The sequence below is a fragment of the Ranitomeya variabilis genome, chromosome 7 (genome assembly GCF_051348905.1).
Source record: "Ranitomeya variabilis isolate aRanVar5 chromosome 7, aRanVar5.hap1, whole genome shotgun sequence".
NCBI classification, from domain to species: domain Eukaryota; kingdom Metazoa; phylum Chordata; class Amphibia; order Anura; family Dendrobatidae; genus Ranitomeya; species Ranitomeya variabilis.
In genome coordinates, this window is record NC_135238.1 from 207,330,223 (window position 1) to 207,355,740 (window position 25,518).

General features: G+C 46.6%; 1 protein-coding gene across 3 annotated transcripts in view; it reads right to left on the reverse strand.

The window, feature by feature from the left end:
- CERS6 (ceramide synthase 6) overlaps positions 1–25,518 on the reverse strand; it is a 237,715-nt gene that overhangs the window by 86,016 nt on the left and 126,181 nt on the right. For all 3 annotated transcript variants that reach the window (XM_077272784.1, XM_077272786.1, XM_077272785.1), the window contains exon 4: positions 15,393–15,450. In XM_077272784.1, coding sequence (XP_077128899.1) covers positions 15,393–15,450 — 58 coding nt within the window. The remainder of the gene's footprint in view (positions 1–15,392; positions 15,451–25,518) is intronic.

Below are 25,518 nucleotides of genomic sequence, written 5' to 3' on the forward strand. Positions count from 1 at the left end.
TTCTTATTTACATTTCAAACTGAGGAAAGGGCAACTTGAAAACACTTTGCTATCTTCTTGTAGCCTTCTCCTGCTTTGTTGGCCACCACTATTTTCATTTTCAGACTGCTAGGCAGCTGCTTAGAAAAACCCATGGCTGCTGTTTTTTGGCACAGGAGGCTGGCTTTTTATAAAGCTGGAAAATTTGCATCACCTGGCCTTTCCTAACGATAGTGTACAACCATAACCCTACCAGTCTAATTAAGGTCTGAAACCTTGGTCAAAGTTATCTGAGCACACAAATCTCCAATGGTGTTCTAACTTTTGCATCAGCTTATTTTCCTTTTAGTAATTTTTAAAGTGTAAAAGATAAAAAAATATATTTGTTTTGCCTAAAATTCAAAGGAAATGTGTCAACTTTAACTTTAGGCCTTTTAGAGATCATTTAATCTTCAACTTCCTTAACTGTGCACAATGACATAATTTTGGCGAGTGGTACCAAAACTTTCACATGCCACTGTAAGGCTTTGTATGGCATCCTCATAGAATCCACTTCACAACATTTTATTTCAGCAAGAGAATGTGCACACAGCGTAATTTAAATGCTGGCGCAGCCACCGAGTTTTTCCGGGGGAAGCCGCTTCTGGAAACACATGTTAAGTACAGAGAAAATGTCACTTCTTTAACCACTTTAGCGTTTCCGAATCATAGAATGTTAGAGTTGGAAGTGAACTGCGAGTTAAAAGAAGTGACAAACGACAGAACTTGTGGACAGTAATGTTGGCATTGCCGTGCACTATGTTAATTTTATGTGGTGCTTTTTCTGGGGTGGGGGGTCTGTCTCAAAATTACCCCTTGTAAGCATACCCTGACATGGTTCTCCAAGCCACATCAGAAAGAAATCTATTGATTTAAAAGCAAGGTTTTGTCATTGAAATACATACAGTATGAAGCCAGTTCAAAGAATATTTTAATCATTTGAGTGTGTATTTTAGAGCAGTATCTGCTATAAATTCAATGGGAAAAAAAATCTAATACTTTTTTTAAAAGATTCTTATTTATCTCAACGGAAAAACACAATTAGAACTTAAAAATGCTCTTTTTTCATGAATTTATCTATGCATTTCCCATTAAAATGAATAGGAAACTTATTAAGGCTGTACAAGTTTTTGTTGCGTTTTTGACGCTGCGTATTTTCATCAAAAATGCAACTTGTTATAGTTCCAGCAAAGTGGATGACGAGGGCATCAGGGGAAGTGGCAAAGTCGTAAGTATGGTTTAACTAACATTATTAAAGGAGTCTGTGTCATTCTTTCAAATAAAGGACTTTTTCTGGGTGTCTGTGTTTTCATACACAGTGTCTATCAGGCATATCCAGGGTTGGACTGGCCCACCAGAGAACCAGAGAATCCTCCGGTGGGCTCTGGCTTCTCCTTCAGGAGAGTTCATAGTGCAAACCTTGCAGTTGCTAAGGGGCTCTTCAGTGGGGGAGAAAGGTGGGCCCTCAGAATCAAATCCTCCGGTGGGCCCAATGTTCTTTAGTCTGACACTGGCCATATCCTCTTTCTTCACCTCTTGCTTCCTAAAACTCAATGTAGACAAAACCGAACTCATCATCTTTCCTCCATCTCGCGTATCTCCCCTACTCAACCTATCTATTATGGTAAATGGCATCACGCTCTCTCCCGCACCTGAAATCCACAGCCTCAGAGAAACTCTAGACTCTGCCCTGTCCTTCAAACCGCACGTCCAAACTCTTGCCACCTCCTGTTGCCTCCAACTCAAAAATATTTCCAGAATCCGTCCCTTCCTCAGCTCTCAATCTACTAAAACTCTTGTGCATGCCCTCATCATCTCCCGCCTTGATTGCTGCAACACCCTCCTTTTGTGGCCTCCCTGCTAACTCTCTTGCACCATTCAGTCTGTCCTCAACTCTGCTGCCCGACTAATCCACCTCTCTCCTCGCTACTCCCCTGTTTCTCCCCTCTGCAAATCCCTCCACTGGTCCCAATTCCTCAACGAATCCAGTTCAAACTGCTAACACTGACCTACAAAGCCATCCACAACCTGTCCCCTCCCTATATCTCTGAACTAATCTCCCGATATCTTCCCTCACGTAATCTGCGATCCTCGCAAAACCTCCTTCTCTCCTCCACACTTATTCGTTCCTCACACAACCGCCTCCAAGATTTCTCCCGAATATCCCCCATCCTCTGGAATTCCATGTCTCAACACGTTTGATTATTCACCACCCTCAGATCCTACAGACGGAACCTGAAAACCCATCTCTTCAGGAAAGCTTACAGCCTGCAATAACCATTCTGCCTCCTTGCCATCGCCAGAGCAGCCGCCTCACCACCGCCAGAGCTGCTGCACCTCCGACCTTCTGTATCTTCCCCACTATCCCATAGAATGTAAGTCCGCAAGGACAGGGTCCTCTCCCCTCTGTACCAGTCTGTCATCATAAATTTGTTTACTGTAATCGATAGCTATAACTTTGTATGTAACCCCTTCTCATGTACAGCACCATGGAATTAATGGTGCTACATAAATAAATAATAATAATAATACAATGTGACTATGGAGTTAGTAATCTTATTGATGCCTCTCCATTACTAACCTTGGGGCTTGATGTCACCTGACTGTCATGATTCCCCAATGGCATGGGAACATCAGAAACACAAAAATTACAGACTAGCTCTCGGGTGATGGAAACTCAAGCTGACCGTGACCTAAATCTACCACACAACTAACAGTAGCCAGGGAGCATTCCTACGGCTGCCTAAATGCCACGCGCCAGCCGGAGAACTAACTACGCCTTTGAAGAGGAAGGAACAGACCTGGCTTACCTCTAGTGAAATTCCCCAAAGATGATAGTAGCCCCCACATATATTAACGGTGAGTTCAGAGGAAAAGACATACACAGTATGAAGGTAGATTTAGCAAAGCGAGGTCCACTTACTAGATAGAGGAAGGATACAAAAGAGGACTTCACGGTCAGCTGAAAAACCCTTTCAAAAACCCATCCTGAAATTACTTTAAAACTCCTGTGTCAACTCATCACACAGGAGTGGCAATTTCAGTCCACAAGAGCTTCCAGTAACAGGAAATGACAAAACTGTAAACTGGACAAAAATACAAAACAATAAGGACAAGAGTCCACTTAGCTGATCAGCAGACTAGTAGCAGGAACATGCAACTGAATGACTCAGGTTACAATGATGACCGGCAAGGAAGTGACTGGAGAGCAAGGCTAAATAGGGAACTCCCAAAACTGATGGAAGCAGGTGAGCGAGGCAGAAAAGAACACACAAGTCTCCAGTACCACCAGCCACCACTAGGGGAGCCCAAAAAGCGATCACAACAGTAAGGAGGGGGCACCGAACCCTCACAAGAACCGCCAGGGCGACCTGGATGAGCCCTATGAAAGGCACGAACCAAATCCGAGGCATGAACATCAGAGGCAGTTACCCAAGAATTATCTTCCTGACCATAGCCCTTCCATTTAACCAGATACTGGAGTCTCCGCCTGGAAATACGGGAGTCCAAGATTTTCTCTATAACGTACTCCAATTCACCCTCAACCAGCACAGGAGCAGGAGGCTCAGCAGAAGGAACCACCGGCACCTCGTATCTCCGCAACAACGACCGATGGAACACATTATGGATAGCGAAAGATGCCGGGAGGTCCAAACGAAAGGAAACAGGGTTAATAATCTCCAAAATCCTATAGGGACCGATAAACCGAGGCTTAAATTTAGGAGAAGAAACCCTCATTGGGACAAAACGGGAAGACAACCACACCAAGTCCCCAACACGAAGGCGAGGACCAACCCGACGCTGGCGGTTAGCAAACCGCTGAGTCCTCTCCTGGGACAAATTCAAATTGTCCACCACTTGTTCCCAAATCCGATACAACCGATCCACCACAGCATCCACTCCAGGACAATCCGAAGACTCCACCTGACCAGAAGAAAAACGGGGATGAAACCCCGAATTGCAAAAGAAAGGGGAAACCAAAGTGGCCGAACTAGCCCGATTATTAAGAGCAAACTCCGCCAACGGCAAAAAGGCAACCCAATCATCCTGATCCGCAGACACAAAACACCTCAAATACGTCTCCAAAGTCTGATTAGTTCGCTCCGTCTGGCCATTAGTCTGAGGATGGAAGGCAGACGAAAAAGACAAATCAATGCCCAACCTGGCACAGAATGCCCGCCAAAATCTAGAAACGAACTGGGTACCCCTATCAGAAACGATATTTTCAGGAATACCATGCAAGCGAACCACATTTTGAAAAAACAAAGGAACCAACTCAGACGAGGAAGGCAACTTCGGCAATGGCACCAAATGAACCATCTTAGAAAAACGGTCACACACCACCCAGATAACAGACATCCTCTGAGAGACAGGAAGATCAGAAATAAAGTCCATCGAGATGTGCGTCCAAGGCCTCTTCGGAATAGGCAAGGGCAACAACAACCCGCTAGCCCTAGAACAACAAGGCTTGGCCCGAGCACACACATCACAAGACTGCACAAAAACACGCACATCTCGAGACAGAGATGGCCACCAGAAGGATCTAGCCACCAAATCCCTGGTACCAAAAATTCCAGGATGACCCGCCAGCGTAGAAGAATGAACCTCCGAGATGACTCTACTGGTCCAATCATCAGGAACAAACAGTCTACCAGGTGGACAGCGATCAGGTCTATCCGCCTGAAACTCTTGCAAAGCACGTCGCAGATCTGGGGAAATAGCGGATAATATCACCCCATCCTTAAGGATACCTGTAGGTTCCGAATCACCAGGGGAATCAGGCTCAAAACTCCTAGAAAGGGCATCCGCCTTCACATTCTTAGAACCTGGTAGATATGAGACCACAAAATTAAACCGAGAGAAAAACAACGACCAGCGCGCCTGTCTAGGATTCAGGCGCCTGGCAGACTCAAGATAAATCAGATTCTTGTGATCAGTCAAAACCACCACCTGATGTCTAGCACCCTCAAGCCAATGACGCCACTCCTCAAATGCCCACTTCATGGCCAAAAGCTCCCGATTACCGACATCATAATTTCTTTCGGCGGCAGAAAATTTTCGAGAAAAGAACGCACAAGGTCTCATCACTGAGCAATCGGAACTTTTCTGCGACAAAACCGCCCCCGCTCCGATCTCGGAAGCATCGACCTCAACCTGAAAGGGGAGAGAGACATCGGGCTGGCGCAGCACAGGGGCAGACGAAAAGCGGCGCTTAAGTTCCCGAAAGGCCTCCACAGCGGCAGAGGACCAATTGGCCACATCAGCACCCTTCTTAGTCAAATCCGTAAGAGGCTTAGCAACACCAGAAAAACCAGTTATAAATCGACGATAAAAATTAGCAAAGCCCAAGAACCTCTGAAGACCCTTTAGAGAAGTAGGCTGCGTCCAGTCACAAATAGCCCGAACCTTGACAGGGTCCATCTCAACAGAAGAAGGGGAAAAAATGTACCCCAAAAAGGAAATCTTTTGAACCCCAAAAACACACTTAGAACCCTTTACACACAGAGAATTCTCCCGCAAGACCTGAAAAACCCTCCTGACCTGATGAACATGACACTCCCAGTCCTCAGAAAAAATCAAAATATCGTCCAAATACACAATCATAAATTTATCCAGATATTCACGGAAAATATCATGCATAAAGGACTGAAAAACTGAAGGTGCATTAGAAAGGCCGAAAGGCATTACCAAATACTCAAAGTGGCCCTCAGGCGTATTAAATGCGGTTTTCCACTCATCCCCTTGCTTAATTCGCACCAAATTATACGCCCCACGGAGATCAATCTTGGAGAACCACTTAGCCCCCCTTATGCGAGCAAACAAATCAGTAAGCAGCGGCAACGGATACTGATATTTGACAGTAATTTTATTCAGGAGTCGATAATCAATACAAGGCCTCAGCGAGCCATCCTTTTTAGAGACAAAGAAAAACCCAGCTCCTAAAGGTGATGAAGAAGGACGAATATGTCCCTTTTCCAGGGACTCCTTAACATACTCTCGCATGGCAGCATGCTCAGGTACAGATAGGTTAAACAAACGACCCTTTGGAAATTTACTGCCTGGAATCAGATCTATGGCGCAATCACACTCTCTGTGGGGAGGGAGAGAACCAATTTTAGGCTCTTCAAAAATATCCCCAAAATCCGATAAAAATGCCGGAATCTCAGAGGGAATAGATGACGAGATAGAACCCAAAGGTATGTCCCCATGAGCCCCCCGACATCCCCAGCTTAACACAGACATAGTTTTCCAGTCCAGTACTGGGTTATGAGATTGTAACCATGGTAATCCAAGCACTAACACATCATGTAAATTATGCAACACGAGGAAGCGAATCATCTCCTGATGGTCTGGAGTCATACGCATAGTCACTTGTGTCCAGAACTGTGGTCTATTACAAGCCAGAGGTGTAGAATCAATACCCTTCAGAGGTATAGGAACTTCCAGAGGCTCCAAATCAAACCCACAGCGCCTGGCGAAGGACCAATCCATGAGACTCAGAGCGGCGCCAGAGTCCACATAGGCATCCACGGTAATAACTGATAATGAACAAATCAGAGTTACAGACAGAAGAAATTTAGACTGTAAAGTGCCAATAGAAACAGACTTGTCAACCTTCCTAGTACGTTTAGAGCATGCTGATATAACATGCGCGGAATCACCACAGTAGAAGCACAAGCCATTTTTGCGCCTATAATTCTGCCGCTCGCTTCTTGACAGAATTCTGTCACATTGCATTTTCTCTGGCGTCCCTTCAGAAGATACCGCCAAATGGTGCACGGGTTTGCGCTCCCGCAAACGCCGATCAATCTGAATCGCCATTGTCATGGACTCATTCAGACCTGTGGGCGTAGGAAACCCCACCATGACATCCTTAACGGCATCAGAAAGGCCCTCTCTGAAAACTGCCGCCAGGGCACACTCATTCCACTGAGTAAGCACAGACCATTTACGAAATTTTTGGCAGTATATCTCGGCTTCATCTTGCCCTTGAGACAGGGCTATTAAAGCTTTTTCAGCTTGAATCTCCAAATTAGGTTCCTCATACAGCAACCCTAAAGCCAGAAAAAACGCATCCACATTGAACAACGCAGGATCCCCTGGTGTCAATGAAAATGCCCAATTTTGAGGGTCACCTCGCAGCAAAGAAATCACAATCTTAACCTGCTGAACAGGATCTCCAGAGGAGTGAGGTCTGAGAGAAAGGAATAATTTACAATTACATTTGAAATTCAGAAACCGAGATCTATCTCCGGAAAATACCTCTGGTGTAGGAATCTTAGGTTCAGAAATAGGAGTACGTATAACATAATCTTGTAAATTCTGAACCTTCGTAGCAAGATTATTTAAACCTGCAGCCAAACTCTGAGAGTCCATCCTTAAACCGGAGAGATCAGAGCCATTCAAGGATTAGAAGGAGAGAAAGGCAAGGCTGTAAATAGAGCAGAAATACAACTGAGCCAACTAAGTAGCAAACATGAGAGGAAAAAAAAAAAAAAAAAAAAATCTACAGACTTCTTTTACTCTCCTTTCTTCTGCCAATTACTTTAACATTGGCCGGTCATACTGTCATGATTCCCCAATGGCATGGGAACATCAGAAACACAAAAATTACAGACTAGCTCTCGGGTGATGGAAACTCAAGCTGACCGTGACCTAAATCTACCACACAACTAACAGTAGCCAGGGAGCATTCCTACGGCTGCCTAAATGCCACGCGCCAGCCGGAGAACTAACTACGCCTGGAAGAGGAAGGAACAGACCTGGCTTACCTCTAGTGAAATTCCCCAAAGATGATAGTAGCCCCCACATATATTAACGGTGAGTTCAGAGGAAAAGACATACACAGTATGAAGGTAGATTTAGCAAAGCGAGGTCCACTTACTAGATAGAGGAAGGATACAAAAGAGGACTTCACGGTCAGCTGAAAAACCCTTTCAAAAACCCATCCTAAAAATTACTTTAAAACTCCTGTGTCAACTCATCACACAGGAGTGGCAATTTCAGTCCACAAGAGCTTCCAGTAACAGGAAATGACAAAACTGTAAACTGGACAAAAATACAAAACAATAAGGACAAGAGTCCACTTAGCTGATCAGCAGACTAGTAGCAGGAACATGCAACTGAATGACTCAGGTTACAATGATGACTGGCAAGGAAGTGACTGGAGAGCAAGGCTAAATAGGGAACTCCCAAAACTGATGGAAGCAGGTGAGCGAGGCAGAAAAGAACACACAAGTCTCCAGTACCACCAGCCACCACTAGGGGAGCCCAAAAAGCGATCACAACACCTGACAATACAAAAGTGAAATTAACTCCCCCAAACATCACCCCACTTGCCACCGCTACAGGGCAAGTGGGAACAGCGAGGCTATGTGCCAGAATTGGCGTATTTTAGAGATGCGCCTTTTCTGGGGTGGCTGAGAGCTGATGATTGTAGCCTCGGGGAGGGAACCAGTATACATGTCCTCTTCTTAGGCTATTAATATCAGCCTGCAGCTGTCTGTATAGCCTTTGCTGGTTATTAACTACAAGGGGACCCTACGTAATTTTTTTAGGGTCCCCCGTTTTAATAGCCAGTAAAGGCTAAGTATACAGTTGCTAGCTGATCTTAATAGACAAGGAACTCCATGGGTATTACCCCCCTTCCCAGGCTATAAACATTGGCCCCCAACCGTCAGATTTCCCTCTGCTGGTTGCAAAAATTGCTCGGGAGCCAAGGCCATTTTTTTCAGAAAAATTATCTTTTATTAATTAAATACATGTTCAGTAAGCTGCACACATTGTACTAATTGTATTTGTCACGGATATCTGTATATCTACCTATTCTATTTGTATTTACTGTATGTAATCCATCTCTTCTATCCTGTCGGCTCCTGCAGTGATTTTACTCTACAGGGCAGATGAATTGCTGGCTTTTCTTCTAGCTATCTATGTAATATATACATACATATATATATATATATATATATATATATATATGTGTGTGATGTGTGTGTGTGTGTCACTGATATCTACACTCACCGGCCACTTTATTAGGTGCACCTGTCCAACTTCTTGTTAACACTTCATTTCTAATCAGCCAATCACATGGCGGCAACTCAGTGCATTTAGGCATGTAGACATGGTCAAGACAATCTCCTGCAGTTCAAACCGAGCATCAGTATGGGGAAGAAAGGTGATTTGAGTGCCTTTGAACGTGGCATGGTTGTTGGTGCCAGAAGGGCTGGTCTGAGTATTTCAGAAACTGCTGATCTACTGGGATTTTCACGCACAACCATCTCTAGGGTTTACAGAGAATGGTCCGAAAAAGAAAAAAAATCCAGTGAGCGGCAGTTCTGTGGGCGGAAATGCCTTGTTGATGCCAGAGGTCAGAGGAGAATGGGCAGACTGGTTCGAGCTGATAGAAAGGCAACAGTGACTCAAATCGCCACCCGTTACAACCAAGGTAGGCCTAAGAGCATCTCTGAACGCACAGTGCGTCGAACTTTGAGGCAGATGGGCTACAGCAGCAGAAGACCACACCGGGTACCACTCCTTTCAGCTAAGAACAGGAAACTGAGGCTACAATTTGTACAAGCTCATCGAAATTGGACAGTAGAAGATTGGAAAAACGTTGCTTGGTCTGATGAGTCTCGATTTCTGCTGCGACATTCGGATGGTAGGGTCAGAATTTGGCGTAAACAACATGAAAGCATGGATCCATCCTGCCTTGTATGGAGCATCTTTGGGATGTGCAGCCGACAAATCTGCGGCAACTGTGTGATGCCATCATGTCAATATGGACCAAAATCTCTGAAGAATGCTTCCAGCACCTTGTTGAATCTATGCCACGAAGAATTGAGGCAGTTCAGAAGGCAAAAGGGGGTCCAACCCATTACTAGCATGGTGTACCTAATAAAGTGGCCGGTGAGTGTATATATCTATGTATTCTATGTGTATATATCTATCTATTCTATTCTGACCTTTCACGCTGTGATTTTACTGCATGTGGCACATGAATTGCCGACTTTTCAATGGACACTGACGCGTAAAAATCGGACAGCACTCGCTTGGTCCGAGTGCTGTGCGATTTTTTTTCTTGCACTCATAGGCTTGCATTGATGAGTCTCAGGCGATACATGCATACAATCGCAGTATGCTGCTATTTTACACACACGCTGAATACGGCTGAAAAACTAAACGGTGATGCGAGCTGCCCCATAGATTAATACTGGTCCAAGTGCTATGCAATGTTTTCTCGCATAGCACTCGCCTGTATTCTACAGTAGTGTTACGCTGGCCTAAAACATACCAACAGGAGACAAAAAACTGAAGCAGAAAACAATGCGATAAAAAGGTGTAAAAAAAAGAGCACACTAAAACTCAATGAAAAACCTCAAGTAAGCTAGTTTACGTGCAGAAAATCTGCATCATCAAAAACTCACCAAGAGTCCTCATTCACACGTTAGTGATTTTTCTCATACAATAAAATCGGTCTTAGTTTCATCAGTATGTTTTTATCTGAATTTCATCGTGGTTTGCTCAATGTTAGTTTTTCATCAGTTTTTCGGTAAAAAACAAAACAAAAGACAGATGACGGTTTCTCCAACTTTTCTAATCAGACAGTCGGTGAAAAACAGAGTGCACATGGGGTGCTACATCTGAGCACTGTCCGATTTTTCCCCGGCTTATAGACTTGCATTGGCAAGATTGATCCGAAAACCCTGATGAAAATCAGTCATGTCTCTGTGATTTTTTGTGAACCACTCGTCCCATTGAAAATTCTATCCATGAAAAACGCAGCTAGAACTTTATTTTTTCCTGTTGACCTTTACATTTGTGAAGGTTAAATGAATATTACCATGTAGACAGACCGGCTAATACATTTTCCACAGCGGCACTCAACAAATGATGGTATAAAAAGTGTAATAAATAATTTAGTTTTATTGCAGACAAAGAACTTCACCTCTAACAGAAAATTTAATTCTCACCAAGCAGAAAGAAACAGCTAATCGGTATTTTGCCTACAGCCGCTCCCCACAGAGATGCAGCAGACGGTATAATAGAGATAAATTAATTCCATAGCACAGGAATGAGCAGCTGAACACTTCAGGAAAAAAAAAAAAAAAAAACTCCTTAAGAGAAGTGTAGAGGATGCTCCCGCTATGGTGAATATTGGTTTTTGTCGTCAGCACAAATAGTGGTGCTGCCATGATGTCTATGAATGTGAGAAAAAAGAATGCAAAAAGCATTGACAAATCATTTTTTTGTATATTCCAAAACCCTCCAAAAATCTTCGGAGCGAAATAGTTGCTAGGATACTTTTTATTTATCGAGAAAAACAAATAAAAAAATAAAATGGATAGACCAAATACAAGGCACATTGTGCTGCACTTCACAGCCACTTTATGGCGGGTTTAATTCACAATCAGGCTATTATCATCATGGAAATCTACAGTAAATACCAATGATAAGCGATGTTCTTTCCAAAAACTGAGCATCTATGTGACTGCAGATTTGTGAATCCTTACCGTGGGCGCACTGCATGATGTGTGGACTCGCAGCTGCCGGCATCAGGAGACGTGTGACAGTAAGTATAAGATTCGCATAGGAGTCGCCCGCCTGGGACATGGGGTACTCGGCGCCGGGTCCGGTCGCTCGGGCCCTGGGAGCTCAATAAAAGGGGAAAGGTCTTTAAAGGGGAATTGAGAATAAAGTCTATTGTTCGTGACGCCACCTGTGGTGTTCGGTCAGTGGGGACTGACGCTGCTTAAAGGTCCCCTGGGGTGATGGGATGGCGGCTAGTTGGTAACGCTTCCCAAAGGTGAAGTGGGGTCCTCAGGGCTCCCAAGGTGTATGGTAGAGATGGTAGTTTGCCAGTAAATAAGTGGAGGACACAGTGTTGTAAAGTCTTTACCTGGTTTACTGATGGTAGTAGTGCATCTCAGTCCAGAGTACCAGGTACAGGTGTCCTATGGTTCAGCCGGCTCGGAGGCAAAGGGAGAATCCCTTTCCCAGTTGAGGTCCGTGAGCCTTTCCTCCTTGCACTGTTGTAAGAGGTCCCTGCTGCCTGAAGCTTACTGGCAAAGTCCTCTTTTTCCCTGTCCTGGAACAGGTACCTGCATGATGGGCAGCTTGAGCCATTTTACAGGGTCTCTATCATGACCCAGGCTCTTCAGGTGCTGCTGCGTGTCAGGTGTGGTGCGGGCCAATCACTTAAAGGTAAGGTACCGCGTTTGTAGATCATTAATAAATCACTGTAATGTAGCATAACATGCTGCTATAACCAAGTTTTAAATGCATGTGAAACAGATTTCGTGTGTTATATGTGTTTAAAGAAGGAACTGGGGGCTGACATCTTGGTTTTGCAGCAGTAGCAGGGCCCTAGCAGTGTCATTTTACAGCACCCCATGGACATAGGAGATAATAGACCGGTGAGGACCCTATCTTTATCATTGGAGAGGTGTTAGCAGTGAGCTGGGCACGCCTCTGTGGGCTGCACAACTCACTGCTGTAGGTGTGACTAGCAGCCATTTTATTATAGCCCAGTGCTCTCTGCCCAGCTCCACTTACTCTCTATCACAGGAGCTCCATTCACGCCATTAAGCTGCATTCCCAGCCTGCAGAGAGGAGGTGACACCTGACACCTCTCTCTGCCATACAATGTATCTCTCCCCTCCCTCCACAATGCCTGGCCATTCACTGCAGACCTGGAGCTCCTTCTTATCTTACTGAGGGATGAGTCACAGACAGCTCTGCACAGACAATGCTGCTCCATACACACCACATAAACTAACTGTGCTTCTGATGCACTAACTGCTGATCACAGGGCAGTCACACACAAAATGGCTCTGCCCTGTGATGCTGCTCTTCATTCTGCCCCAGGGATATTAGACCACCCAAAAGGGGAGGAAAATGGTGATGTCAGCAGTTACTGCCCAGATTTTCCAGCTAACAGTAAAGCTGGTAAGTCTCACTATAGCTGCTTGAGGTCTAAAACGGAAAATGCTCCCCCTAGTGGTCAATATATATATTTGTAAGAAAATATATAATATTTTTCATATAGAAATGTTTGCAAACAGTGCAAACATTGCATTAATACATTTTATTTACTATTTTAAGCTTAATTTCACAAAAAAACATACTACAAGAAAACTGGTGGCACCTTCCCTTTAAAGTTCTTAGCCCTCCAGTTCTGTCGTGCGTCCTGGGGAACGACACGACCTCGGGCTCCCGGTGCCCAGTTGCTGCGCTCTGGTTCTGAGGGTGCCTGGTGGCAGTTCCCCTCTGAGCCCTTTATCTCTCCTCTGCTCCTTTTCTCTGTAGCTCCACCACATTCAACCCCTCGGGTTCTCTGTCTTTCCTGGAGCTGCAGCACTTCCCTGGCTGCACGGCTCTGTTGTCTGCACTCAGTTCCAGACTTCCTTCTCTGTCACTCACCAGCTCACTAACTCCTCCTCCAGGCCAGGATATATATATCTGAGGGAAGCTCCCCTGAATCCGGGTCCTGAGCTCCTTCTTCTGGCCTGGATTTGGAATGTGTTGTGTATGGGTGCCTTACCTGGTAAAGAGAATTCCCCTTGCCTCCAAGCATGATATTACCCTCCCCGAAAGGAAGGCAATATCACTGTAACAACCGGTTACCTGGGGTGTTACACATACATATGGTCACATGCAGACTAGATGTGCACCACTTCAGTCAATGAAAGTGTATTGAGCAAGGTCGGTCCCGTCTAGCATGAATGTGGCTAGATCTATGTATTGTCATATGATCACTTGCTCCCAGCATCGGCACCGGGGAACCCTCACAGCGCGCAATGTGCATGATATATATGAGGATACAAAAGTCTGCAATCACAAAGTAATTTCAGACTTGTACCCCAAAGCCAGGAAACCCTTTAAAACAGATCCAACTTGATGGATTTTACTTGTTTGATACTTATGGATAAAATCTTCACATTTTATCTATTTTTTTGGGATGTGCCGATCAACTTTAATATTCCCATAAATATTTTCATTAACACATGAATAAACAATGCAAACATTTGATATCCATACATTCATCAGTCTATGTGGGCATTCATGTGTCCATTAACATCAGACGGGAATGTGTCATCAGAAAACGACCTATTCAGAAAAGATGTTTATTTCCTCTTATTTTCTTCACAAGGCTTCCACGAGTATTTCATTTGTTTTCTAAATCCCCATAGAGGTGTCAGAGATATAAGCCTTTTTAGTGCTCATTCATATGGTCTTTACTAAGGAGGCGTGGTAGGATAATAAAAGTCACGTCCACAAAAAATCTTGGGAGTAACACACATTTGATAAAGAGCAAAGAGATTAACAGAACTAAACAAAAAGGCCATAAATCTAGAACTATATGGTGGGTTTAAGAATAAATAAATAAATAAATAAATAAATAAAGGGAAAAAAAGCAGTTTACTCTGGGGAGCAGCAGGAATAAATAGGGCAAAAGCTGGTCCTGTGTTTTCTCCTATATACAGTATAGAGGTGTTATCAGTCATTGTACAGGAGGAGGAGGTGAGCTGTGACATCACCTATTGTGAATGGTGAATCCTGTGTTATCTACTGTATATAGAGGTGTCATCAGTCATTGTACAGGAGGGGGAGGAGGTGAGCTGTGATATCACCTATTGTGAATGGTGGATCCTGTGTTATCTACTATATATAGAGGTGTTATCAGTTATTGTACAGGAGGAGGAGGTGAGCTGTGATATCACCTATTGTGAATGGTGGATCCTGTGTTATCTACTATATATAGAGGTGTTATCAGTTATTGTACAGGAGGAGGAGGTGAGCTGTGACATCATCTATTGTGAATGGTGGATCCTGTATTATCTACTGTATATAGAGGTGTTACCTTTCATTGTAATTCTGTATGATGATGATGAGACTGCTGAAAATTATTCTGTACAAGAAATGTCATTCTAGTATAAGTGACAAGTGTGGAAATTGCAAGATTATTGATTTTAATTTTATACAGTTAGTATTATGGAAAATTGAAAAATATATTCTCAACTTAAAAAAAATATTTAAAAACCGTGTTTTAGAAATAAGTCATTTTCTTGAATCGGTCTTTTCTGAATATTCACATGACAAATGATTCTAAAAAAAATAAAAGCATAAGAAAAAATATAAGCTTAAGTTTCTGGAGGTTAACTGCAAGTATTACCAAAATGTTTTGTAGACTACTTGAAGTACAAAGAAAGTAAAAAATATAATGTCTGAAACAGTTAGAAACATAAGCTAAAAAGGAGTGTTCTGTCTCCTTCTGGATGTAAGTAGTAACTGCCTCCTTAGAATTAGCGCTAGTTACATTGCACATGTCCATGAGACTGCTATTCCTTAGATATAAAAATCCATGTACCTACCTTTTTTAGATACCGGACCCCATATGTAAATATATAGAGGTTAAAAGTAAATTTCCACCTGTAAAAAACATAGTAAATGATGAAATGAGTTTTAAAACACTAAAGCACCATATAAAAAAATATAATATAAATTCTATACTTTTTTTTGCTACATCTTGTTTATAAATATGTTACATTTGCAGAAGCTTTAAATTGGGTATTCCCACCTCCAAAATCCTATCCCAATATTGAGTAGGTGTAATAATAATATTAGCAAATACCTTCAGTTAGAAATGTCGTATAGTTCTTCTGATAAGCTATGTCGCTTACCCCATGTGCTGGCATTGTAGTAACTTAGATATCCATGGTTACGACCACTAACAACAAACTGTCAGTATATGAGTGCTTGTAGCCATGGATACCTAAGCTACTGCAATGTCCTGTACATGGAGTAAGCGACATAGCTAATCAGAAGAACTATACTACTTTTCTAATTGGAGGTATTTGCTAATATTATCACACCTACTACATATTGGTATAGCATCTTGGAGATGCTATACACTTTTGGTAACAGTCTGTACTTCTGGAATTCCATTCAGACCCTGAACCAGGAGGTTCTGGATGAGCACAACCAAGCCCATCAACACATAGGAAAGCACATGAATACATTTGTACCCTCAGTAGACAGTAATGCACCTTTGCCTGTTACATATGGAGGCTTTCAGGACTAACTTTTTCCCTTTTTTTACCATTACCTTCACACACCTGCATTGCTCGTATGTAACACACAGTCATTACGGCTCTATGCGCCATTTACCCATCTTGTTTTCATTTTCACGGCTCACAAACCAAATGTGTTTCTAAGTAAGTTCATCGAGCCACGCTCATTAAATGAGGGAAATATGATTTACTTCACAATGGTATATTTAAAGGTAGTTTAATAGACTTTTCAGATTTTTTTTTTCTGACGGTAATTATAACACTGTGTCACCGAGCTATTATTTCACTGAAATATAGAATTGCTTGCTGGGTTAAAAGTCCTACAATGAATGCAATTCAGCTCTTACAATTACCCATGAATGCAATTTCCCAGTGCTGACCTTTCACTGGTAAAGAACGAAAAAAGTCATTTAAAGTCATTCCGATTCCACCTTCACAATCGGTACGGCACTAATAACGATAATTCAAATTGTAAAAAAAAAAAAATAAATAGACAAAAACTAAAAAAAGTAGAAAAAAATAAAATAAAATTGTGACATGCATTTCCTTAAATTATTAGGGTCTTCCCTGCAGCTGCCATCGTGCGGACCCCTCGCTTTTACAATTTCCATTCATTTCAATAGTAGCTGTAAATTTTTTTTTAAATTTTGTAATTTTTTTTTACTGAGAGCTCCTCCTAGTGGAGGCCACAGACCAGCGGGTTTTAAAGGGTTATTGTCGTCTGGAACGATTATGACATATTCACAAAATTGGTCACAAGTGTCTGACAGATGAAGCTCCTAGCGCTAGGATCTGGAATGGACTCGAGAATGGGGCTCTATTGGGCGACCCTGTGATTGGAGACATAGCTGGGCATGCGCCTCTATCATATGAATGGGAATTAGAAAGGTGGAAACTTTATTTTCAGTCCTTTTTTGAAGGGTTGGTGACTTTAATGTGTGCAAAATACAGCTGTAAGCAATGTAAAGACATGGTACAAAATAGTAACCAATTCCTATGACTTCTGTGTGTACCACTTGACTTCATATTGTGTCACATTACCTTTAGATGTAAGATTGAATCAACCTTGTATTGATAGTGATGAAACAGGGAAATGCCACAATTGTAGAGAAGGTCCTGTGTCTGGCACATATCCACAGGCAATTCTCTAACTGGCAAATTTCTAAAGACCCTTTTGCATGGGTCATTTTCAATGGCAAAATTATAGGTAGAGACGAACGAACCCAAACTTAAAAGTTCGTACCGGACAGTTGGAGTCCGGGGCTAAACGCCAAAAAACTGACTTCTCTCGGCAGTCCGTTGTAACGTTCAGAGTTCTGGAGAAAATCCATGAGAAAAATGGGAAATTTTCCATCTCAAAAGTTTGTGCCCCCATTGTCTTCATGGGGTTCGGGTTATGGTTCAGGTTCGGGTACCTGAACCGAACTTTGGAAAAAAATTTTTGTCCGGTACAGAACCTCAACTTCCACGGGTCTGCTCATCCCTAGTTATGGGTAGTTTGAATTTCCTTGTTCTTATTGGAATGTAAATGCCTCGGTTAATGGCTAGTACCTCTACAGTTTAACAACTGTGGCCGCACATGCACAGTGCTTACAAGTTCTTTCAAATAGAGCTTGAACGCGCTGCTCTGAAGCTGGCCAGATACTGGTGGAGCGTACTTTTAGCTCCTATTTGACAAGCTTCGATGTTACTGCACTCATCCTATTCTGCAGAGGCAAAGCTGCCTTAAGGCTGTCCCACACGTCCAGATAATTCCGGTACCGGAAAAAATCGGTACCGGAGTTATCCGTGTCCGTGTGCCGTGAGCTCACGTAGGCCATACGTGCGGCACACGTGTGCCGCCCGTGTGCCGAGTGGGTACCACACGGAGAGTGTGGTACCCACGCGTGTGGTACACTGCATCGTGCTGAAGCCGTGATTCATATCTTCTGTGCAGCAGCGTTTGCTGCATAGAAGATATGAATAATAGTGTTTAAAAGAAAGATCTATCTGTCCGCCGCCCCCCCACCCCCTGTGCGCCCCCCGCTGTTCTGAAAATACTCACCCGCGTCCTTCGTTGGCTGTCGCTGCTTCCTGGTCTGGCCCCATCTTCTCCTGTATGCGGTCACGTGGGGCCGCTCATTTACAGTCATGAATAGGCAGCTCCGCCCCTATGGGAGGTGGAGCCACATATTCATGACTCTAATCTGCGGCCAGCACAGGACGCTGCGAGGGACGTGGGTGAGTATTTTCAGAACAGCGGGGGGGCGCACAGGGGGTGGGAGGGCGGCGGACAGATAGATCTTTCTTTTAAACACTATTATTCATATCTTCTATGCAGCAAACGCTGCTGCAGGGAAGATATGAATCGCGGCTTCAGCACCATGTGGGGGGGACAGCGCTTACTGTAGCGCTGTCTCCTGCACGCCACACGGACTGCACACGGAGAAGGTCCGTGTGTGGTCCGTGTTTTACACGGACCCATTGACTTTAATGGGTCCGTGTAATACGTGCGCTCCCACGAACACTGACATGTCTCCGTGTTTGGCACACGGAGACACGGTCCGCAAAAAATCAATGACATCTGCACAGATGCATTGATTTTTATGGGTCTACGTGTGTCAGTGTCTCCGGTACGTGAGGAAACTGTCACCTCACGTACCGGAGCCACTGACGTGTGAAACCGGCCTTATAGAGAGTGTGGGCTAGTAGCATAATCATGCTGCTAGTCCAAACTGTCAAGCAAGCAGGAGTACAAGCCTGGGAAACGGCACGCTTCTGCCGAAAATGAAACCACTGGCTGTTGTTGTGGCAGTAAAGTTATGTTCAAACAATGGATTTTTTTTTATTTGTAAAAATCGAACATTAGGGTCTGTGTTGGGTTTTTGTCTTATTTTTTCTGTGACGTTTTGTCACAAAATCTGAAGGACTTCCTAATACCAGAAAAGTGAATAAAATTGCTGGAGTCTTATGCACACGTTGCTTATTTTTTACTTGCAGATTTAGGGTGAGTGCAAATGTTGCATATTTGCAGCAGAAATTTCTGTGTCTCTTGGCAGAAAAAAAATCTGCATAAATAGACGCTTTTTTTGCCACTTTTTTACCTGCCTTTTTGTTGGGGATTTTTCTGCACTCATTAGTATGGGTGAAATCTGCAGTAAAAATGCTGAAAGAATTGACATTCTGTAAATTTATATCTGCTCCAAATCTGCAAGGACAAAATAAGTAACGTGTGAATGAGACGTCAGGATTCTCAGTGACAAAACTGTGCAGAAAATAACTCGACCAAAAATGCAAAGTTTACACGGACCCTTAAATCTGTAGCATGTCAATACTTTCAGTGTTTTTTTGCTGCATTTTTTCCTGTCAAAAGATACAGAAATGGTGCAGAAATTTTTGCAGCAAATACTCAGTGTGTGCACATACCGTTAATATGCCAAGGTATCTGCTTTCCAAAACTAAGACAAACTCTCAGAATTCTGCCACTGATTTGCCATTTGACACTATACGGTGCTGCATTCAGTTTGCCCACTCAGAATCGATCTAGCAGCTGTAGCTTTTGCTCAGAAACTTTTTCAATAGGTGACGTCACCCATTTTTTCTGCTTTCACGTGGCACTGATTTTTTTTACTGTGCATTTCAATTTACGGTAGTGTTGCAAAGATAATAAAAATCTACTGATTCGAGTTTCAAGCAGAAACTCCAGCTGGTAACTGCCAGATTGTATGCAGATTTTGAAGTTGAATACTTGTATATATCTGTATGAAGAAAAATCAATTTGTACATTCTAGAGAAGGGAAAATCAATTAGCACGGCCGTAGTCCACCGGCCACGTCAGTAGTCAGTGGCCACTGGATAGGAGTTTCCCGAACCACTTCCAACCTGCTGGTGTCCCCGATGTTTCTTCTGATAAGTAGGCGTCAAAAGAGGTGAAGGCGACCCGCAGGAAGCAAAGGGTTAGCAGTAGTGATGAGCGAGTGTACTCGTTGATCGGGTTTTCCTGAGCAAGCTCGGGTGGTCTCTGAGTATTTTTTCGTGTTTGGAGATTAAGTTTTCATTGCGGCAGCTGAATGATTTACAGCTATTAGCCAGCCTGAGTACATGTGGGGGTTGCCTGGTTGCTAGGGAGTCATCACATGTAATCAAGCTGGCTAATAGCTGTAAATCATTCAGCTGAGGTGAGGAAAAGAAATCTCCGAACAATAACAAATACTCGGAGACCACCCGAGCATGGTCAGGAAAACCCGAGCAACGAGTATACTCGCTCATCACTAGTTAGCAGTACTTTCACCAGGCAGCCATAGACTACTGACGTGGCCACGGGACCATGGTCCTGCCAATCGATTCACTCATCTCTACAGCTTAGCTGTCCATCTTTGATCCAAAATGCAAAGTTATTAGGTATAAAGCATGCTGCCATTTTTTGAGAATGTTCACGCCTGAGGGACTGATGTAGACACATTAATTAACTCCTTATGGAACAGCACGGTACATGGTTATTACTCAGTACAGAAGTAATCAAAATCTACGTGAATATACATCAGTACAACATGTGCCTACTTCATATCAATCTACAAGCCCTCTCCCTGGTAATGTTCCTCTTGTGAATACATTTATTAATAAGTACACGACTCTAAGAACAGAAGACTTTTTTTTTTAGTTTCAGATTATGAATACAATTATAATTTGCCATAAACTATTTTCAGATACAAGAGAAATTAGGAAACAGTAGCAAGCGTTCGCTCTATCGCACAGTCCAAAAATTATCATCTGAAAGTCCGGCATTTTTTTCTGTAGCAGAACTTCAAAGCACTGCTTCATCAGGAAATGACCTGTTTATGTCAGGTTTTTGTGAAACTTGTATTTTAAAAGTGTTTTGTTAATTTTTTAATTTATGTTTTTTTTCTAATTTTCCATAGTAAAATGAAATTTTAAAACTTGTCACTTATACTAAGAATTTTCAACGGTCTTATTATATTATCACAGGCAGGATTACAATGAAAGGTAACACCTCTATACACAGCTGATAACACAGGATCCCCCAATTTCAATAGGTGGTGTCAGAGCTCACCTCCCCCCCCATACCAATGACTTTTGCACACGTTCATTAGATGCTTCCACAGAACGGTAGGGTCTGAGTCAGTTCATTGCTGCTAATGTACATGTAAAATTCCAGAAACAAGGAGTATGAGTCTAAACAAGCCCCAGTGGTCAGTATGAAAATTGCAAGATTTCTATTTTTTTTTTCATTTTTAATAAAGATTGTAATATTGGTGCTAAAAAAAATTGCAAATTAAAAAAAATGCACCTTTCTGCAGAGATGCTTTTAATCCATTTATCTCACAATGGGTCTAGCTCTGCTACATCTAGATGGCAGGCTACATGGTTGCATGATGTGACCATTCAGCCTGTCATCCAGTAGACACTGAGCACCGTGTGCTCAGTGTCTGCCTATGAACTGCTATTCCCTGCCTGAGGGCACCGCGAGTGTGAGAAAGATCTCCTGCTCGCTGTACCATCTGACAAGTCCTGGGAAATCACTGCCAATTAACTCACTTCACCTATGTGATGTCAATGGGAAATTTATGTAATCCATATCTTCCAACTTGTCGGCTCCTGCAGTGATTTTACAGTACACAGCAGATGAATTGCCGGTTTTTCTTCTGTCTATCTATGTAATAAATATATATATATATATATATATATACTAGATGGCAGCCCGATTCTAAAGAATCGGGAGTCTAGAATCCATATATACTTTATTTATTCAAATGTAAGAATAATTTGGAGGGCGGGGACCCTCGGCCTCCGATTTGGTTGGCGGGGCCCCACGGCCTCCGATTTGGTGGGCGGGGTCCCTCTGCCTCCGCTTTGGTGGGCAGGGCCGCTCGGCCTTCGATTTGGTGGGCAGGGCTCCTCGGCCTCCGATTTGGTTGGTGGGGCCCCTCGGCCTCCGATTTGGTAGGCGGGGCCCCTTATCCTCCGATTTGGTGGGCGGGGCCCCTCGGCCTCCAATTTGGTTGGCGGGGCCCCTCGGCCTCCGATTTGGTGGGCAGGGACCCTCGGCCTCCGATGTGGTGGGCGGGGCCCCTCGGCCTCCGATTTGGTGGGCGGGGACCCCCGGCCTCTGATTTGGTGGGCGGGGACCCTCGGCCTCCGATGTGGTGGGCGGGGCCCCTCGGCCTCCGATTTGGTGGGCGGGGACCCTCGGCCTCCGATTTGGTGGGCGGGGACCCTCGGCCTCCGATTTGGTAGGCGGGGCCCCTCGGCCTCAGATTTGGTGGGCGGGGACCCTCGGCCTCCAATTTGGTGGGCGGGGACCCTCGGCCTCTGATTTGGTGGGCGGGGACCCTCGGCCTCCGATTTGGTGGGCGGGGACCCTCGGCCTCCGCTTTGGTGAGCGGGGCCCCTCGGCCTCCGATTTGGTGGGCGGGGTCCCTCTGCCTCCGATTTGGTGTGCGGGGACCCTCGGCCTCCGCTTTGGTGGGCGGGGCCCCTCGGCCTTCGATTTGGTGGGCGGGGCCCCTCGGCCTCCGATTTGGTTGGTGTGGACCCTCGGCCTCCGATTTGGTGGGCGGGGACCCTCGGCCTCCGATTTGGTGGGCGGGGACCCTCGGCCTCCGATTTGGTGGGCGGGGACCCTCGGCCTCCGATTTGGTGGGCGGGGCCCATTGGCCTCCGATGTGGTGGGCGGGGCCCCTCGGCCTCCGATTTGGTGGGCGGAGACCCCCGGCCTCTGATTTGGTGGGCGGGGCCCCTCGGCCTCCGATTTGGTGGGCGGGGACCCTCGGCCTCCGATTTGGTGTGTGGGGACCCTCGGCCTCCGATTTGGTAGGCGGGGCCCCTCGGCCTCCGATTTGGTGGGCGGGGACCCTCGGCCTCCAATTTGGTGGGCGGGGACCCTCGGCCTCCGATTTGGTGGGCGGGGACCCTCGGTCTCCGATTTGGTGGGCGGGGCCCCTCGGCCTCCGATTTGGTGGGCGGGGCCCCTCGGCCTCCGATGTGGTGGGCGGGGCCCCTCGGCCTCCGCTTTGGTGGGCGGGGCCGGGCCCCTCGGCCTCCGCTTTGGTGGGCGGGGCCGCTCGGCCTTTCGATTTGTTGGGTGGGGCTCCTCGGCCTCCGATTTGGTTGGCGGGGCCCCTCGGCCTCCGATTTGGTTGGCGGGGCCCCTTTTCCTCTGATTTGGTGGGCGGGGACTCTCTGCCTCCGATTTGGTGGGCGGGGACCCTCGGCCTCCGATTTGGTGGGTGGGGCCCCTCGGCCTCCGATTTGGTTGGCGGGGCCCCTCGGCCTCCGATTTGGTGGGCGGGGACCCTCGGCCTCCAATTTGGTGGGCGGGGACCCTCGGCCTCCAATTTGGTGGGCGGGGACCCTCGGCCTCCGATTTGGTGGGCGGGGACCCTCGGCCTCCGATTTGGTGGGTGGGGACCCTCGGGCTCCGATTTGGTGGGCGGGGCCCCTCAGCCTCCGATGTGGTGGGCGGGGCCCCTCGGCCTCCGCTTTGGTGGGCAGGGCCGGGCCCCTCGGCCTCCGCTTTGGTGGGCGGGGCCGCTCGGCCTTCGATTTGGTGGGCGGGGCTCCTCGGCCTCCGATTTGGTTGGCGGGGCCCCTCGGCCTCCGATTTGGTTGGCGGGGCCCCTCGGCCTCCGATTTGGTGGGCGTGGACTCTCGGCCTCCGATTTGGTGGGCGGGGCCCCTCGGCCTCCGATTTGGAGGGCGGGGACCCCCGGCCTCCGATTTGGTAGGCGGGGCCCCTCGGCCTCCGATTTGGTGGGCGGGGACCCTCGGCCTCCAATTTGGTGGGAGGGGACCCTCGGCCTCCGATTTGGTGGGCGGGGACCCTCGGCCTCCGATTTGGTGGGCGGGGACCCTCGGCCTCCGATTTGGTGGGCGGGGCCCCTCGGCCTCCGATGTGGTGGTCGGGGCCCCTCGGCCTCCGCTTTGGTGGGCAGGGCCGGGCCCCTCGGCCTCCGCTTTGGTGGACGGGGCCGCTCGGCCTTCGATTTGGTGGGCAGGGCTCCTCGGCCTCCGATTTGGTTGGCGGGGCCCCTCGGCCTCCGATTTGGTTGGCGGGGCCCCTCGGCCTCCGATTTGGTGTGTGCTCTGCCTGGGGCCACTGTGCTCTGCCTGGGGCCCCATATGCTGCCTGGGGCCCCTGTGCTCTGCCTGGGGCCCCATATGCTGCCTGGGGCCCCTGTGCTCTGTCTGGGGCCCCGTGTGCTGCCTGGGGCCCCTGTGCTCTGCCTGGGGCCCCATATGCTGCCTGGGGCCCCTGTGCTCTGCCTGGGGCCCCTGTGCTCTGCCTGGGGCCCCATGTTCTGCCTGGGGCCCCTGTGCTCTGCCTGGGGCCACTGTGCTCTGCCTGGGGCCCCATGTTCTGCCTGGGGCCACTGTGCTCTGCCTGGGGCCCCATAAGCTGCCTGGGGCCCCTGTGCTCTGCCTGGGGCCCCTGTGCTCTGCCTGGGGCCCCTGTGCTCTGCCTGGGGCCCCATATGCTGCCTGGGGCCCCTGTGCTCTGCCTGGGGCCCCTGTGCTCTGCCTAGGGCCCCATGTTCTGCCTGGGGCCCCTGTGCTCTGCCTGGGGCCACTGTGCTCTGCCTGGGGCCCCATATGCTGCCTGGGGCCCCTGTGCTCTGCCTGGGGCCCCTGTGCTCTGCCTGGGGCCCCATATGCTGCCTGGGGCCCCTGTGCTCTGCCTGGTGCCCCTGTGCTCTGCCTGGGGCCCCATGTTCTGCCTGGGGCCCCTGTGCTCTGCCTGGGGCCACTGTGCTCTGCCTGGGGCCCCATATGCTGCCTGGGGCCCCTGTGCTCTGCCTGGGGCCCCATATGCTGCCTGGGGCCCCTGTGCTCTGCCTGGGGCCACTGTGCTCTGCCTGGGGCCCCATAGGCTGCCTGGGGCCCCTGTGCTCTGCCTGGGACCACTGTGCTCTGCCTGGGGCCCCATATGCTGCCTGGGGCCCCTGTGCTCTGCCTGGGGCCACTGTGCTCTGCCTGGGGCCCCATATGCTGCCTGGGGCCCCTGTGCTCTGCCTGGGTGTAGGACACTGGTGACGTCACTTATCTCCGGACATTAGCTCCGGACATTAGCTCCGGACATTAGCTCCGGACATTAGCTCCGGACAAAGCCACGGAAGTTGGCACAAATTGCAGGAAGTAGTATTCTAGGCAATTATATATTAGATATATATATATGTGTGTGTGTGTGTCACTGACATCTATATATCTATGTATTCTATGTGTATGTATATACATATATACATGTATACATATATTTATATATATTTGTATTCTATATCTATCCCCCAGCTTTCCACACAGACTTCCCTCTGCTCCTAGCATTCACATGGTATGCCTTTCAGCTAACCCCAGCATACCCCAGTGTTATTTATGAATTTCTTTACTTTGGCTTGATTGTATGCATCTGGTCCACTCTTAATTCTCTGACCAA